This window comes from Jaculus jaculus, chromosome 16 (genome assembly GCF_020740685.1).
Source record: "Jaculus jaculus isolate mJacJac1 chromosome 16, mJacJac1.mat.Y.cur, whole genome shotgun sequence".
Classification (NCBI taxonomy): domain Eukaryota; kingdom Metazoa; phylum Chordata; class Mammalia; order Rodentia; family Dipodidae; genus Jaculus; species Jaculus jaculus.
In genome coordinates, this window is record NC_059117.1 from 70,534,446 (window position 1) to 70,549,348 (window position 14,903).

At 41.4% G+C, this 14,903-nt stretch overlaps 1 protein-coding gene across 4 annotated transcripts in view; it reads left to right on the forward strand.

Moving 5' to 3' along the window:
• The window catches only part of Cfap20dc (CFAP20 domain containing), a 252,383-nt gene that overhangs the window by 14,837 nt on the left and 222,643 nt on the right, over positions 1-14,903 (forward strand). For all 4 annotated transcript variants that reach the window (XM_045135745.1, XM_045135747.1, XM_045135748.1 and 1 more), the window contains one exon: positions 3,841-3,913. In XM_045135745.1, coding sequence (XP_044991680.1) covers positions 3,841-3,913 — 73 coding nt within the window. Of the gene's footprint in view, positions 1-3,840; positions 3,914-14,903 lie in introns of those variants that run through there.

Consider the following 14,903-nt stretch of genomic DNA (forward strand, 5'->3'; position numbering starts at 1 on the left):
ACGAAAAGCTGGTGACGTGTGCAGTCTGTCACTTGCTTTCATGAAACAACTGTAAAATTACTGCTTAAAGCTCAATGTTCTTTTTCTTTTTATTTTTTTATTGACAGCTTCCATGATTGTAAACAATATCCCTTGGTAATGCCCTCTCTCCCCCCACTTTCCCCTTTGAAACTCCACTCTCCATCATATCCCCTCCCCCCTTTCAATCAGTCTGTCTTTTATTTTGATGTCATGATCTCTTTCTCCTATAATTATGGTCTTGTGTAGGTAGTGTCGGGCACTGTGAGGTCATGGATGGCCAGGCCATTTTGTGTCTGGAGGAGCAGATTAAAACTATGTTGAGATTCCATCTCACTCCTGTCAGATTGGCTACTATCATGAAAACAAATGACCATAAATGCTGGTGAGGATATGGAAAAAGCGGAACCCTTCTACACTGTTGGTGGGAATGTATTCTGGTCTAGCCATTGTGGAAATCAGTGTGGAGGTTCCTGAGACAGCTAAAAATAGATCTATGTTCTTTTACTAGTTGAATGTGTTTTAAAATATTCCAAAGAAAAAGAGGTATGTCCCGTTTAAAAATGGAAGTTGTGTTTCAAGCAGACAACTATTATAAGACTACAAAAGTCTACATGTTTCAGGAAGAAGACTGAATTTAATGTGCCTTTGATATACTCGATAGACTTTTTTTTACTAACTCTAGTTCCATATTCAGAATAACTTGGAGTGATTTTAAATACAATGTAGACATGAAGAGTCAGTTTAAATTTACTGGGCCACTGGAACAAACACTAGCGTGGAGTTTATGTAGCAGCACTACCAGAGCATCAGTCTGTCAGATGAACTGAAGTCGTCGTGTCTTTGTCAGACAGAACCACAAGGCAGTGTCATTCCTTTCATCTTGGAAGTGAAGCCTTTTGGAAACCAGGGCTTCTATGTGAGAAAGCCAACGACAGAGCTCTCCCTTTGAAGACAGCGCTCTTTTATTTCTTAAAAAAAAAAAAGGAAGGAAGAAAGAAAGAAAGCTAGCTAGCTAGCTAGCTAGCTAGCTCTGACCAACACACCCTTACCCGTGTACCTGCTTGTACTTAGAGAGGAACAGTAACGCTTCAGTGAGGTTTGTGGCCTATGTTAATTTCATGTACCTTAGTGCCCCCTCTGCTCTGCTTAGAGGGGGAGACCACTGGGGATGGCAGTACCCCACAGGACCAACCGCAGAGCCCTCAGGGGTTGACTGATGGGTCAAAGCGCCCTCCTCTCCCCTCCATTTTGTATCCCACTTTGCTCTGTGGGTCACAACTCTGGTCGTCACAGTGGCTGTCCCCATGAAGGTGGTAGAGATTGATTCCTAGACGATTTTCTAGGGCAGGACCTCTTCTCTGCTCTTTCTCTAATTCTGCTTTCTCTAGTGTCCTCTTCAGATCCATTTGTAGGCTCACTAGTTTTTAAAAAAGAGTTCGGGGCTGGAGAGATGGCTCAACATTTAAAGGCACTTGCTTGCAAAGCCTGATAACTCATTTCACTTCCCTAGTGCCCACATAAAGCCAGATGCACAAAGTAATGCATATATCTGGAATCCATTTGCAGTGGCAGGAGGTCCTGGCACATGTTTTTTTTTTTTTTTTTTTTTTTTTCGTTTTCTCTTCAAATTAATTCATTAAATAACTAACTAATTATTCTTTTAAAAAAAGTTATCCCAGTAGGCTGGCAAGATTGCTCAGTGGCTAAAGGTGCCTGCTTGCAAAGCTTGCTGGACCAGGTTCAATTCTTCCATACCCACATACATCCAGATGCACAAAGTGGTGCATGTATTTGGAGTTTGCTTGCAGTGGCAAGAAGCCCTGGCACACCTGCTTATTATCTCTCTCATATAAATAAAAATAAAAATACTTTTTAAAAGTTATCCTAGTATATTTCATTAAAACATTATTAAGCACCTTTTTTTGCTTTTTATTTTTATTTATTTATTTTTTATTAGTTTTCTATTCTGCAAGTACAGGCAGTTTGGTACCATTGTTAGGCTCATCTGTGACCTACCCCCTCCCCATTGGCCCCTCCTTGTTGAGGTGTATGGGTCGTGCATTGTGGAGTTGGCCCACAGTTACTGGTATGATAAATGTCTCTGTATATCATGACCCAACATGTGGCTCTGACATTCTTTCCACCCCCTCTTCTGCAAAATTTCCCTGAGCCATGTTGGGTTCATTTTTGGTCTGCTTCAGTGATGAGGTGTTGGGGGCCTCTGGGGCTCTGGCTCTCTGATTTGGTAGGCGTTGATTTTTCTCTGTGTTGGTCTCCTCCCCCCTTGTGCTGGTATCCAGCTCATCAGGAAAACAGCACCCTTGCTTGTTTCGCCATTTTTCCTTAGTTTCAATTGGGGACCTTTTGAGGTATGGTGGGGTGGCTCTCTCCTTAGGATCTACATCTATCTGAAAAAGAGAAGGAGATTCTCCAACGGAGAGTAAGTTAGCACCAGGACAAATGAGAAAGCCCTTACTTTTTTTTATAGAGAGTTTAATAGGCGTAGGCCCTCTTGTAGCCCATGACTGATGGTAGCTTGATATTGGAGAGTGGGCTTATGTTTGGATATGGTTCTGACTTGTTTCTCAGCTCCAGCTATGGGGCTCGTACCATTGGTTTTATAGGAGAGGTTCCCGGCGTTAAGACATGTACATTTCCTTTTATTTAAGAGAGAGAGGGGTGGTGGGGGTTAATATAGGCACTCTAGGTCCTCTAGCCACTGCAAACAAACTCCAGACTCATGTGCCCCCTTGTGCATCTGGTTTACTTGAATACTGGGGAATCCAACCTGGGTCCTTAGGCTTCTCATGCAAGTGCCTTAACCATTAAGCCATCTCTCGAGCCCGCCATCTGTATTTCCTCCACCTAAATGGAGTTCCTAAATTGCGAATTTTAGGAAGTGTAATACCAGGGTTTTGTGGGTTTATTTTTATTTTTTACTTTGTAATATTGGAGGTTGAACCAGGGCTTCATGCATGCTAGGCAAGTGCTCTCCCACTGAAGTACATCCTCTAGGAGGTAGGGTGACAGTGAAACATCTGTCAAAAGCATCACAAGCTACAGATCAACCAAACACTCAGAATCTGAAAGGAATGGCACGGAGGGAACAGACCTGGAGCTAATGTGAACTCAATGGATTTTTTAAAGGAGCTACAGATAACAGTTACCAGCAGTGCCATGTTGGACTGGTTTTTCTCCAGATGTTTTTATTCCCATGAAACTAGTGATGTGCACTCAAAGCCACCAGTTGTTTGCAGTGAGTGGTAGATTAAAGTGGGCTATGAAAAGGCATCAGAAGTGAAAACACGCTACTCCACTCCTCTTCATGTCGACACGTTTGAGGCCATAGGAACTGGATATTGGACCTCAGTCACAGTTGTCATTATTTGGATTGTTTTTCTGGATCTGTCCATCTTTATCATGTTGTTCAGTAAAACGTAAAATCTGTCAGAGAATGAAAATAACCACACATTTTCATGGCCTCCCTGACGGCCATCTGTGAGCTCAGTTAAATGTCCATTGAAGTATATTCTCTTGCAACCTAACAAAATAGTCAATAAGAACTTATTTTTTTAATTTTCCTTAAAAAAAAACTCACGAAGACCAAAGTTAGGAGTCCAAAGTACAACATTGGTTGTATATTTTGAATTAATTTTTTCGCTTTGATAATAAGGTTATAATTTATGAGTGGAGTTGTTGATGGTCTGCGTTTTCCTACAGCACTAACATCTTCAGCTCGCTGATGGCATGTGCTTGTGTTTGTCATTGTCACACACGAGCGACATGCACCTCACGGCTGCTTTCTCCCTCTCGTTGCAGTGGGCCTGATCCAGAGGTTCCTTGTGCTTCAGATTTATTTGCCACTTGGACAGGACTTCTCCACTGAATTGCTGTAAGTTACATGGAACGTCTTCATGTGTGTGACATTTGACCGACTGAAGCAATACCAATAAGCCATTAATTACAGTTTCAGCATCATACAGTCATGATGTACCAATTCAACATGAAGTAATTACAGCGATCTAATCGGATTTCTTAGCTATCACTGCACTGGCATGCCTCTCGGTAAAGAAAGTGAATTTTATCTGCTTAGATAAATGCCAGAGAGTATGATTTGGCATTTATATTATTTGCTAGCTCAACTATGGTTGGCATAAAATAGCTTGTAATAACTCTCCTTGATGGCATTTACTGTAGTTTGGACACATTGTTCTTCCTGTGCACATATTGGAATCTATCATCCTAAATCCACTCGTAAGATTTCGCAGCAAAAATGAATGTAAACAAGTTTGACTTTGTTGAGCTATCTGTTGTGTGAGATGATTGTACTGATGAAAATAACACTTGTAGTTCCTATAGGACTGAATTTAACATCACTTAAAATTTTATGCCTTTATTTACATAGCATAAGTAAGCAAGTGCATGTTATCTTCTAATTTTTGAAAAATATTTTATTATTTACTTATTAGAGAGAGAATGTGCATGCCAGGGTTTCCAGCCACTGCACACAAACTCCAGACATATGTACTACCTTGTGCATCTGGCTTACATGGGTATTGGGGAATTGAATCTGGGTCCTTAGGCTTTGCAGGCATGTGTCTTAACCACTAAGCCATCTCTCCAGCCCCTACTTCTTTTTGTAATTAAAAGCTATCCAAGGGCTGGAGAGATGGCTTAGTGGTTAAGCGCTTGCCTGTGAAGCCTCAGGACCCCGGTTCAAGGCTCGGTTCCCCAGGTCCCACGTTAGCCAGATGCACAAGGGGGCGCATGCGTCTGGAGTTCGTTTGCAGTGGCTGGAAGCCCTTGCATGCCCATTCTCTCTCTCTCCCTCTATCTGTCTTTCTCTCTATGTCTGTCTCTCTCAAATAAATAAATAAAAAATGAACAAAAAAAATTTTTTTAAAAAAAAAGCTATCCAAGGCTTAAGCTTGGACTTCTATCTTCTGTGTTGGATAAATGACTATTTTTGTTATGAAGACAATTTTGTAGTCGTTTTACAGATGCAAATGAAAAGTGAGAAATGACCTTCTTAATTAGAGCATCGTGTCCCTAAGATTATTATTTTCTCTTTGTTTATTATTTAAACTGGGATATGAATGATCTGTACTTGTTAAAATAAGAAATTTTGCTGATAAGATGCAGTGCTGTTTTTGGGATGAAAAGGTATATAAGTGGATCAGTTTCTATCTTTCAACCCCAAATCTCTTTAACCTTCTTTTATCATCTTCCATCATCACCGACATTCTTAGATTCCAGCATCGTTGGGAGCTCTTCTGTACCATTTTCTGATTTTTGCAAAAAAAGCATTTTGTAGACTCCAGAGACATCCTGAAGGTACAGAAAGTCCCTCATCAAGCTTTATTTTCTGTGCAGGGAAAGTGCTTTCTGAAATGAAAGAAGGCAAATTATATTTTAAGCTTACAGAGCTCGCCACAGAAATCCATTTGAGCTCCCTTTATTCTTGCAGTCCCCCTGCCTCCGTGCTTTGAGTGCTTTCAGAACGGTGGTGGAGGGGCCGCTAGCTGGCCTTGGATCAGAGCTGTGTGAGACACTTGGCCGAATCTTAGAACACAATTTCTTGCCAGTGAGACTTTCTATGCAAAATTGAGCTTTAGTTGTGTGTTCTCAGACACTGGAGCTCATCACCCTAGACAAATAATATACTGTTTCAATTTAATGCGAATTAAGGCTTTAATTATTGAACAGTCAACAAGTGTCTGACTCAGTCGTGGCAGAAAAGCAGTTGAGGAATAAAGTAACTTGGTCCCCTTCTGTCTTCACTACTAGTGTGCCCTGGCTGTTGAGCTGTGGGGAAACCTTACGAGGTGTGTTGGGATTAATAATTAGGTTTTTTTTTTTCTTTTTATTCAAGGAGAGAGGGTCAGGAAAGAGGAATGAGCTCGCCAGGGCCTCTTGTCACTGCAAACAAACTCTAAATATATGTGCATCTGGCTTTACATGTGTAGTAGTGGGGAATCGAACCTGGGCCATCAGCCTTTGTAAGCAAGTGCCTTAACCATTGAGCCATCTTTCCATGCCATGGGAGATTTTGAATGCTCTTCACTATAACTGCTTCCCATCTTCTCATACCAGAGACATTTGGATTTTCTAAGTGAGTTTAGTTTTATAGTTTCAAAAATAAATGTCTTCTGGACAAAAGGTTAAAATTATCAGATACCATGGGAAAGGCATTCTTGGTTGAACTATGCAAATTTATCAGAAAACTGACTAACTCTATTGGAATTTGTTGCCAATAGTCAAAATAAGATGCATTTTTAAAAAGTAATGACAGAGACTGTTTTTACTAAAAGGTAGTAAAATGATACATGTAGATTTTCTTTCTAACCACAGCTTTTTTCTCTCCCTGAAATGAGGGGCTTTCTTTCAGCACCTTTTGTGTTTTACTGTTTCTAGCAGCATAGCTCCAGGATATTTTAAATAATGCATTTTTCTAACAAGTCTGGAAAGTCACCTAGCAGAAAGATAACCTGGCTTCTAGGTTTTTCCACTGTCAGCGCAGGAGAGGCATTTTGTTTTTGTAAGTGGAGTCTTGCCAGCTGACTGATGAGTTCAGGGATCATTTCCTCAGCCTGTTCTTTTGCTCACCAGAGGTTAATTCTGCTCAGAGGAGGATATGCATGCAGGTTTGGGGAAACCTCAACCAGTAGCAGCTCAGCTCAGCTCAAGAACTCAGTCCTTCATTCCGTGACCAAGATATGAAGACCCAGTACTGTCAAACAGCATGGTGCATGTGTTCAGATTAATGATTAGATTTTTTTTCTTTTTATACAAGGAGATTCCAATACCTTGAATCTGCACATTCCCCCATTCTCACTACTATCGTCCTACTTCCAAAACACCATCACAGTTCCCTGATTGATTCTTCCTACTGTGCTCTGAGCTTCCTACATTCCTCTTGTCTTCTCCCAATCTAGTCACCACACTACAGGTAGTGTGATCTTTCCAGTAAGCATTCCAAATTCCTACGGAACTGAAGAGAAACTCCCCAAACTTAACACTGCTGTGTGTTCTGGCCTCTCACTTAGCTCACTCACCACTTGCGGCCACACTGGCTTCCTGGCTGTCTTCCTTCCTCACGGCCCAGGTAGGATCCTTCTTAGACTTCTGTGCTCTGGTGATCTCAGTCCCCAAGGCTTTGCCTAGACAACCCCTACTCTGAAGTGTTTCTGCTCCCAAAAGGCCTTTTTTATTCTCCTCCACCCAAACGAAGCAACATTCATCTCTTACCCTTTTCCAATACCCTGCTTCTTGCCTCAATTTGAACCATAAAAGTTTATAACTACCTGTCTTCTTTTTTTTTTATACACATTTTTATTTATCTGCAGGTGTGGGGGGGGGAGAAAAAATGAAAATGGGTGTGCCAGGGCCTCCTGCCACTGCAAACAAATTCCAGCCACATGAGCCTTGTGCATTTGGCTTTATGTGGGTACTGGGGAATTGAACCCAGTTCATCAGGCTTTGCAAGCAAGCACCTTTTAACTGCTGAGCCATCTCTGTGGCCCCTAATTACTTGTCTTTAGAGGTAGATTTTGTATTCCAGTAGGATAAAGATCCCATTTGTTTGACTCGGTATTATGTCCAGGACATCCCAGTCTCTGGAATGTGGGTGAGTGGGAGGGATGATGGAGGCACTAATGATGGCAGGACCTGAGATCTCCTCATAAAGTTGGCCCTGAAGGTGAAAGGTCAGTTTACATTTTTATAAACACGATGATACATGAGCAGGATCTGTGGGCGTGTGCATGGTACCTGGTGAGAAAGAATGTCGATGGATCTACAGGGACACTTTGGGTAGATTGTGTTGTGAGGTTTTATATACATCACAAGTGCATCATAGCACAAAAGGAGGAAGTTAGCATAAGATAATGACTTACATTTGTTAAGTTCTTGTTAGACATTGGGATATTAACCACTCCATTGTAGCTTCATTTATATGCAGAGTAAGCTGTGTGGTGGTTGGAACTCCTAGCTGCCTGATCACTGATGAAGCTGGTGTCTAGAAAGGTGAGGGATTGGGCAGAGCTTGTAGACCTTGGATCTGCAGCGTTTCTTCAAGTCAGGACCCAAGTATGTATTTGTACTCAGGGCCTGTGCTCTGCATCACCATGCCAACTGCTCCACACAGCCTTGCCTGAAATACTGTCACTTCTGGCCAGACATACATAGTATGGGTAGTTAAATATATCGAAAATATTCCTTTTGAATCTTTCAAAGAAATTGTTAGAGCTTTGCATCTTCAATGTGATAAATATTCATATTAGTTTTTTAAATGAAAACCAAGTTTTACCTCTTCTTTATTGAGTCTTTGGTTCATCTGTAGGCCTCCTCTTTTTTTTTTTTTTCTTGAACATGTAAGTATTATATTAGTCACAATTGTATACTTAGGCTGGGGAATGGCTTAGCAGCTAAAGTGCTTTCTTGCAAAGCCTGCTGGTCTGGGTTCAATTCCCCAGTACCCCGGTGAAATCAGATGCACTAAGTGACGCATGCATCTGGAGTTTATTTGCAATGACAAGAGACCCTGGTGTGCCCTATACAGTGTCATTTTGTCTCTGTTTCTCAAATAAATACATACGATTTTTAAAAGATGGCTTCAGAATTCCTTGAGCAGATCAGCAGTTACCCAAATGCATTGCATTTTTGCATATGAGCCAGGAAAGTTTGTACTGTGCTGACACACATATTTTGTGGTGAAGTAATGGAGCCCTCTTTCGTTTTTCCCTCAGAGTTGTAGCGTCAACCCACGACTCCCCTGCTTTTAACAAAAGCCATTTTGACTAGCTTATTGTGCAATATTAAATGTGTTCTGGTGTGCTATGTCTAGCTGTTTGGCTTGAATAAGCAGCAGGTATTAAAAACTACCTTCATCTTTGTGTTATCTTCCAAACTGTTCCCTGTTGTCCCTAGGAGGCCAGCAGGTTCCCTGTTAGGTTTGGTGGGTATTCAGAGCCTGGGGGCAGACATCTGGTGCTCAAGGGAAGAACATTCTGGCCAAGAACCAAGGGCATCTTGAAATCAAAATCCATTTCTACTCCCTTGGAAGCCGCCAATCCCACTAAATGATTTTGGAATAGTACATTTTTGACAGGAATTGCATTTATCTTGCCAAATACTGTTGAGCTGCATTAGTTCCTTTCTCTGTCCTGATTTTGTCATTATCTCAATGGAGTCTGAGGGGCATTTTGTACTATAACGCCTCTAGTGAATTGACATTATTTTTCCCATTTTCTGCCAGCTCAAGTAGTGCTTTTTCAGAGTGTATATGGAAAGCTCTCTGAGAACCCATGTGGTGGACACAAGGTGCCATGACCGGGGCTAGGATTCTTAGCCCATGGGGCCCGGAGAATACCATTGCCAGCAGGCTTCATATGCTCAGCCCTTAGCTGTTTGGGACAGTGCCTAGATTTGGAGTTTGATAAAGGTAGCAAACAAACAGAATTCTTTTGTTTTTATTTTAAAGAGAGATCCCAAAAAGTGTGCCCAGTCCTTACAGATGTCACCTTTGTCACCTGCCTGAAGGTGGTCTGCGTTGGAAGTCACACCCCAGTGGGTTTCAGTGATTTCAGCAGGAATCCACTCCGGGACCAGTGGCGTCTTCCTAGGGCATTTTGTTCTGCTCATGCTGAGTCACGTGGCTCTTGGCTGGGCATTGGAGGCCCCTGCCTCAGTGCTTTAGCAGTGAGTGGTGACCTGAGCTCTCATTCATTGCAAGTTAGTGGAAGATAATGCTGCTGGTTTTTTCCAAAGAAATGTTATGACTGTGTGGACCCCAAAGCTTCCTCTTCCATCTCTGTGTTTTGGAAAATTGGAACATCCTGCCAAACAAAGCTTTCACCTCAGGCCAATTTAATGAAAGTTGCATTTCCATCCCCTTTTCTGTATTGTGCCTAGTGCACTGAATAAGCCAGAGAAGAGACTTAATACCCGTTCCAGGGCCTGTAGTTTCTTCCTGCCTCTCCTGTACTGGAATGTGAGACAGCAGGTGCTGTAAAACCGCCAGCTACAGGAGTGAACGCAGCCTCCCCGCTGGGGCTCTGCGCCTGCCATCCGCCGCCCATCTTTTCGGCCTCTTTAATTTGATACATTCAGGTCACAGTGACATCGGTGAGGGCTTTTGAGATTGTGTTCACTTAACCAAGCACAAATTTTGGTGTGGAAAAGTTGCTTTCATCTTTTTGACCATTTTGATGCCTTCCTTTGAAGAAGTTATTTGTAAAAGAGATGCTATCCAAATGCAAAGTATTATTATATTATTCAGTGAAATCATTTTTTTAGTGTAATCTTTTGTGTCTCCAAGTGGATCTCTCTGTAAACTGCCTGTGTAAAATTGGGCAAAAATGACCAGTAGTGGCTCTTTATTAAACACAAAAAATTGTGTACTACAGCAACAGCAGGATGAGTTTCGTTAACATTTTGAATGCATATCATGACTAATTTCACCTTCTATTTTTTTAAAATCAGTTTTTAAATCTCATTATTTTAATTATATCCAATTAAATGTACTTGCATAATCAGTATACTTTATTCCATGCATTAGTCAAGAGCACTTCAAGATGTTTTGCATACTGAGTTTCTCAATGTATTAAATTTGCATGCCTTAAAATAGGTATCATGTAGAAGTTTTAGGTAACACATGTGACAGATATATAAATCAGATGTCATATGCTTTACTTGTTAAACATACATTTGTAAAAGAAAAAAAAGTCTTCCATATCTCGGTTTGGTTCATTTTACTTTTCTAAAGTATCTTACAATATCTTTAAATAACCTATATACGTGTTCAAAGCTGAAATTAAATATCATCAAGAGAAAGATTATACCTCTCCAAATATTTAGAAGTGTTCTTACTCTGTAAAAATCATAATAAAAGGCCATATGTTTACTTTACTTAAGCACGGTACTGTTAGTAGCCATATTGTCATTGGGGTGCAGGCCAGGGTCCTTGATGACTCATGTCATAAGCCAGAGAGTAACTGGCTGTGCCATTTACTAGCATGATGACCCTGGGAAACTTGCTGGACCCTCTGATGGCACACTCACATTTGAACCATGAGGGATAATATTAATATCTATTTATTAGGCACTTAAGTACATAGTAAATATTTATAATCTTTATACCCCATAGGTGAGAATAAAACTATATTTAATATTTCCATTGTTCCTTGGAACCAGTTAAGCTGTTTGTGAAATGTCCATGCCTCTTGTCCCTGAATTGAGACTGAAAGTAGGTTTCCCTAAGGAACTTGCATAACTGTTGACTCACGTGGGTGTCTATCAGGGAAGAAATGATTGATTGACACAGACAAGAAAGGAGAGGTGACTCTTCTGTTTGAGTGTGGATGCTAGTGACTTCTCAGAATACAACTGCAGGAACTCATCAGGCTTGGGACAAGGAAGTCCATGTGATCAGGCCAGGTATAGAACCATGCATACATTCTGAGGAAAGAGGACCCGGGAAAATAAAAGAGATGGATTCTGATTACCTAAGGTGTTAGAAGCAGGCCTTTGCTGCCTGTTCTGTTTTCTCTCCTTCACTTTTTAAAAGGGGGGTGAAGTGACTTAAGATGACTCCAAGTGTTCCCTTTTCTTCTGTGTGACAGATTCAGGAGGCTGGTGCTACAGTACCGTGTCAGGTAGCTCTGGTTGGCATCAGTGAGGCTGTCTTTTAACTTTGAGCTTCTAAGCCCCATTTGCAAAAGTCATTGCTCAGATTCAACAGTAGACTACAGGAGGCTAGAGAATTGTATGGCTCAGCAGCTAAAGGCACTTGCCTGTAAAGCCTGAAAGCCCATGTTCAGCTCCCCAGTACTACCCATGTAGAGCCAGATACACAAAGTGGCACAGGCATTGAAGTTTATTTGCTGAGGCAGGAGACCTTACTGTGCCCAGTCTCTCCTCTCCATTTTTTCCTCCCTTCCTCACTTTCTTTCACTGTCTCATAAATTATTTCAAAAAGTTTGAAGCCAACTGATATGGTTCACATCTATAAATTTGAGCAGCAATACCCAGTTAATGAAGTTGAAATTGATCACATTCAAACTCTGTGTTTAAGGTAGCTTTATACCTGTTTTTTAATTATAAAGGACTAACATGTGAATTTTAAGCTATAAACTTTGGTCTGTGCCCTATCAGGACTTGTGGTAGTACAGACTTCTTTATCTAAGTGCCCTACAGAACTGGTGAATAGTAGACATCATGGGCTTTTCTCAGTCTCGTTTCAGACACCTTGACTTCCTTAACCTGGTGCATCCTTACTTGTTGTGGCCACCTTATTGTTAAATATTTTACACACTCCCATACTGATGGCTTGTGTTTCTGTCCAACCTAATTACACCCCTTCATCCTTTTTTTAACTGTGTGACAGCTCTCCCGTTTGTTTGGGATTTTGTATGTTTGTTTGTTGGTTTATTTGAGAGTGAGTGAGTATGGACACACTAGGGCCTCCTGCCACCTTAAATGAACTCTAGATGTAGGTGCTGCTTTGTGCATCTGGCTTTATGAGGGTACTAGGGAATGGACCCCAAGCCATCAGGTTCTATAAGCAAGAGCCCTTAACCACTAAGCCATCTCCCCAGCCTTGCTACGTATTTTATAACCCTAACCATTCATTAAGGCCAAATTCAAATCTATACCCTCCATGACTTCCCTGAATCCTCTGAGATGCAGCTAGCCGCTGCTTTCTTTGTGCACCCATACATGCAGACAAAATCTTTGAGGGTAGGGACTGCACCACAGTCATTATTGTAACCCCATAGCACTGGGAAGAATTACGTGTGCCCAGTGAGTCCATCATAAGACTACAGTGTGTATTGCTTTAATTATAAAAACAAGGAAAAAGAATCAGAGAAAGCAAGCAGGTGGACAGGATTAGTTAAGTGGCCAGCTCTCCTTTCTCAACCTTCCTCTCTAGAAAACCAATGACTGGGGCCTAATTTCCTGTCCCTCACCCTGCCACATATCAAGTCTGTATCTCTTTGACAAAATGATAAAGATTCCAAGATCAAGAAAGGCAGAACAAGGGCTGGAGAGATGGCTTAGCGGTTAAGCGCTTGCCTGTGAAGCCTAAGGACCCCGGTTCGAGGCTCGGTTCCCCAGGTCCCACGTTAGCCAGATGCACAAGGGGTGCACGCGTCTGGAGTTCGTTTGCAGAGGCTGGAAGCCCTGGCGCACCCATTCTCTCTCTCTCCCTCTATCTGTCTTTCTCTCTGTGTCTGTCGCTCTCAAATAAATAAATAATTAAAAAAAAAAATGTCACCCTGGCAAGGTTTATCTTCTCTGAGCTGCTCAAAGGCCAACTCTCACAATGCCTTAGGTCACGATGCAGGAAAACCTCCTGTCTTCGAGTGTCTATCATTTAACAAAAAAAAAAAAAAAAAAAAAAAAAAAAAAGAAAGGCAGAACATGTGAGTCAAGAGAAATGAATTTTCTTACATGTCATGTAGGTAAGAGTGTATGCAAGTGAATGTGTTCCTGGTTGGCCTAAAGCTATGCAACCCTACACTTGACTCTGAGATGAAAATGCTAAGTTTATAAGTCTGTAATAAAACTCCCTAAAGACTGCTTTAATTGAAGCCAAGTAGTATACCTTTTTTAATGGAACGCTAAAGTGATCTTACATTTTATATCTACTTCCTACTTAAAAGGCTGTTATAAAAAACTGTTCAGGGGCTGGAGAGATGGATCAGTGGTTAAGGTCTTGCTGCAAAGCCTTACAACCAGGTTCAATTCCCTAGTACACGCATACAAGGTGGTGTATGCATCTGGAGTTCATTTGCAGTGGCTGGAGGCCCTGACACATCCATTGTCTCCCTTCATCCCTCCTCTGCTCCCCCACCCCTTGGGCATGGTGAACTCCTTTAATCCCAGCATTTTGGAGGCAGAGGTAGGAAGATGACTGGGAGTTCAAGGCCAGCCTGGGCCTACATAATGAAATCCAGGTCAGCCTGGGCCAGAATCAACCTCCATAATTGTCAATCTCCCTGGAGGTGGCTTGTTTTTCTTAGCAATATAGCATTACTTAAAGCATTACATTATCATTAGTATGCCATAAACAGTGATTGGAATAAATGTACAAGTTCACCATAATTTGTAAATTGATGTGTTATCCTACATTTTTAGAAAGATTTAGCAGCTCAATTCTCAATCATTATCGATAATCTATAAATCTTATCAAATTCTTTCTCTCTTTTGCAGTTGGCATCCATCATTCATTCTGGAATTTTCCAAAAATAATTTGTTTTAGTTGGTCATCATCCCTCTCCCTGTCTCAACCTCTCTCCCTGCATTTGCACCCTCACTAGTGCCCCTCTCTTCTGCTCACACTGCACGTGTGTCCTTTCATCCTTTATCACCTGTCTTCCTCCTCACGTCTCTGCACGCACTCTTGGTTACCATTCCACCTTCATAGGTTTTACCCACATTTGCCTCCCTGTTACACATACTTACAGACATTAAAAATAGGATTCACACTTCAGACAGAACATGTGCATTTGGTTTTGCTCTTTCTAAGTTTGGGTCAATTTTTATAATGTAATTATTTCCAGGTCTACTTCAAATTTCCACATATATTTACAAATTTTATTTCATTTTTCTGTACTGTTGAATAGAACTCCACTGTGTATATATACCACAGTCTTGTCAGCCATTCATCTGTCAGTGGGAATCTAGGCTGACTCCAGTTCTTAGCTAATATGAGTAGAGTGGCAGTAAACAGATGTACAAACATTCCTGTACCAGAATGTAGAACCCTTGGCATACATGCCCAGGACCATAGCTGGTCATATGCACATTCAGTTTCTCAGTTTTGAGACGACTCCACACACGCTTCCCTGACGACTCTACTAGTCTAGCATGAACAAATC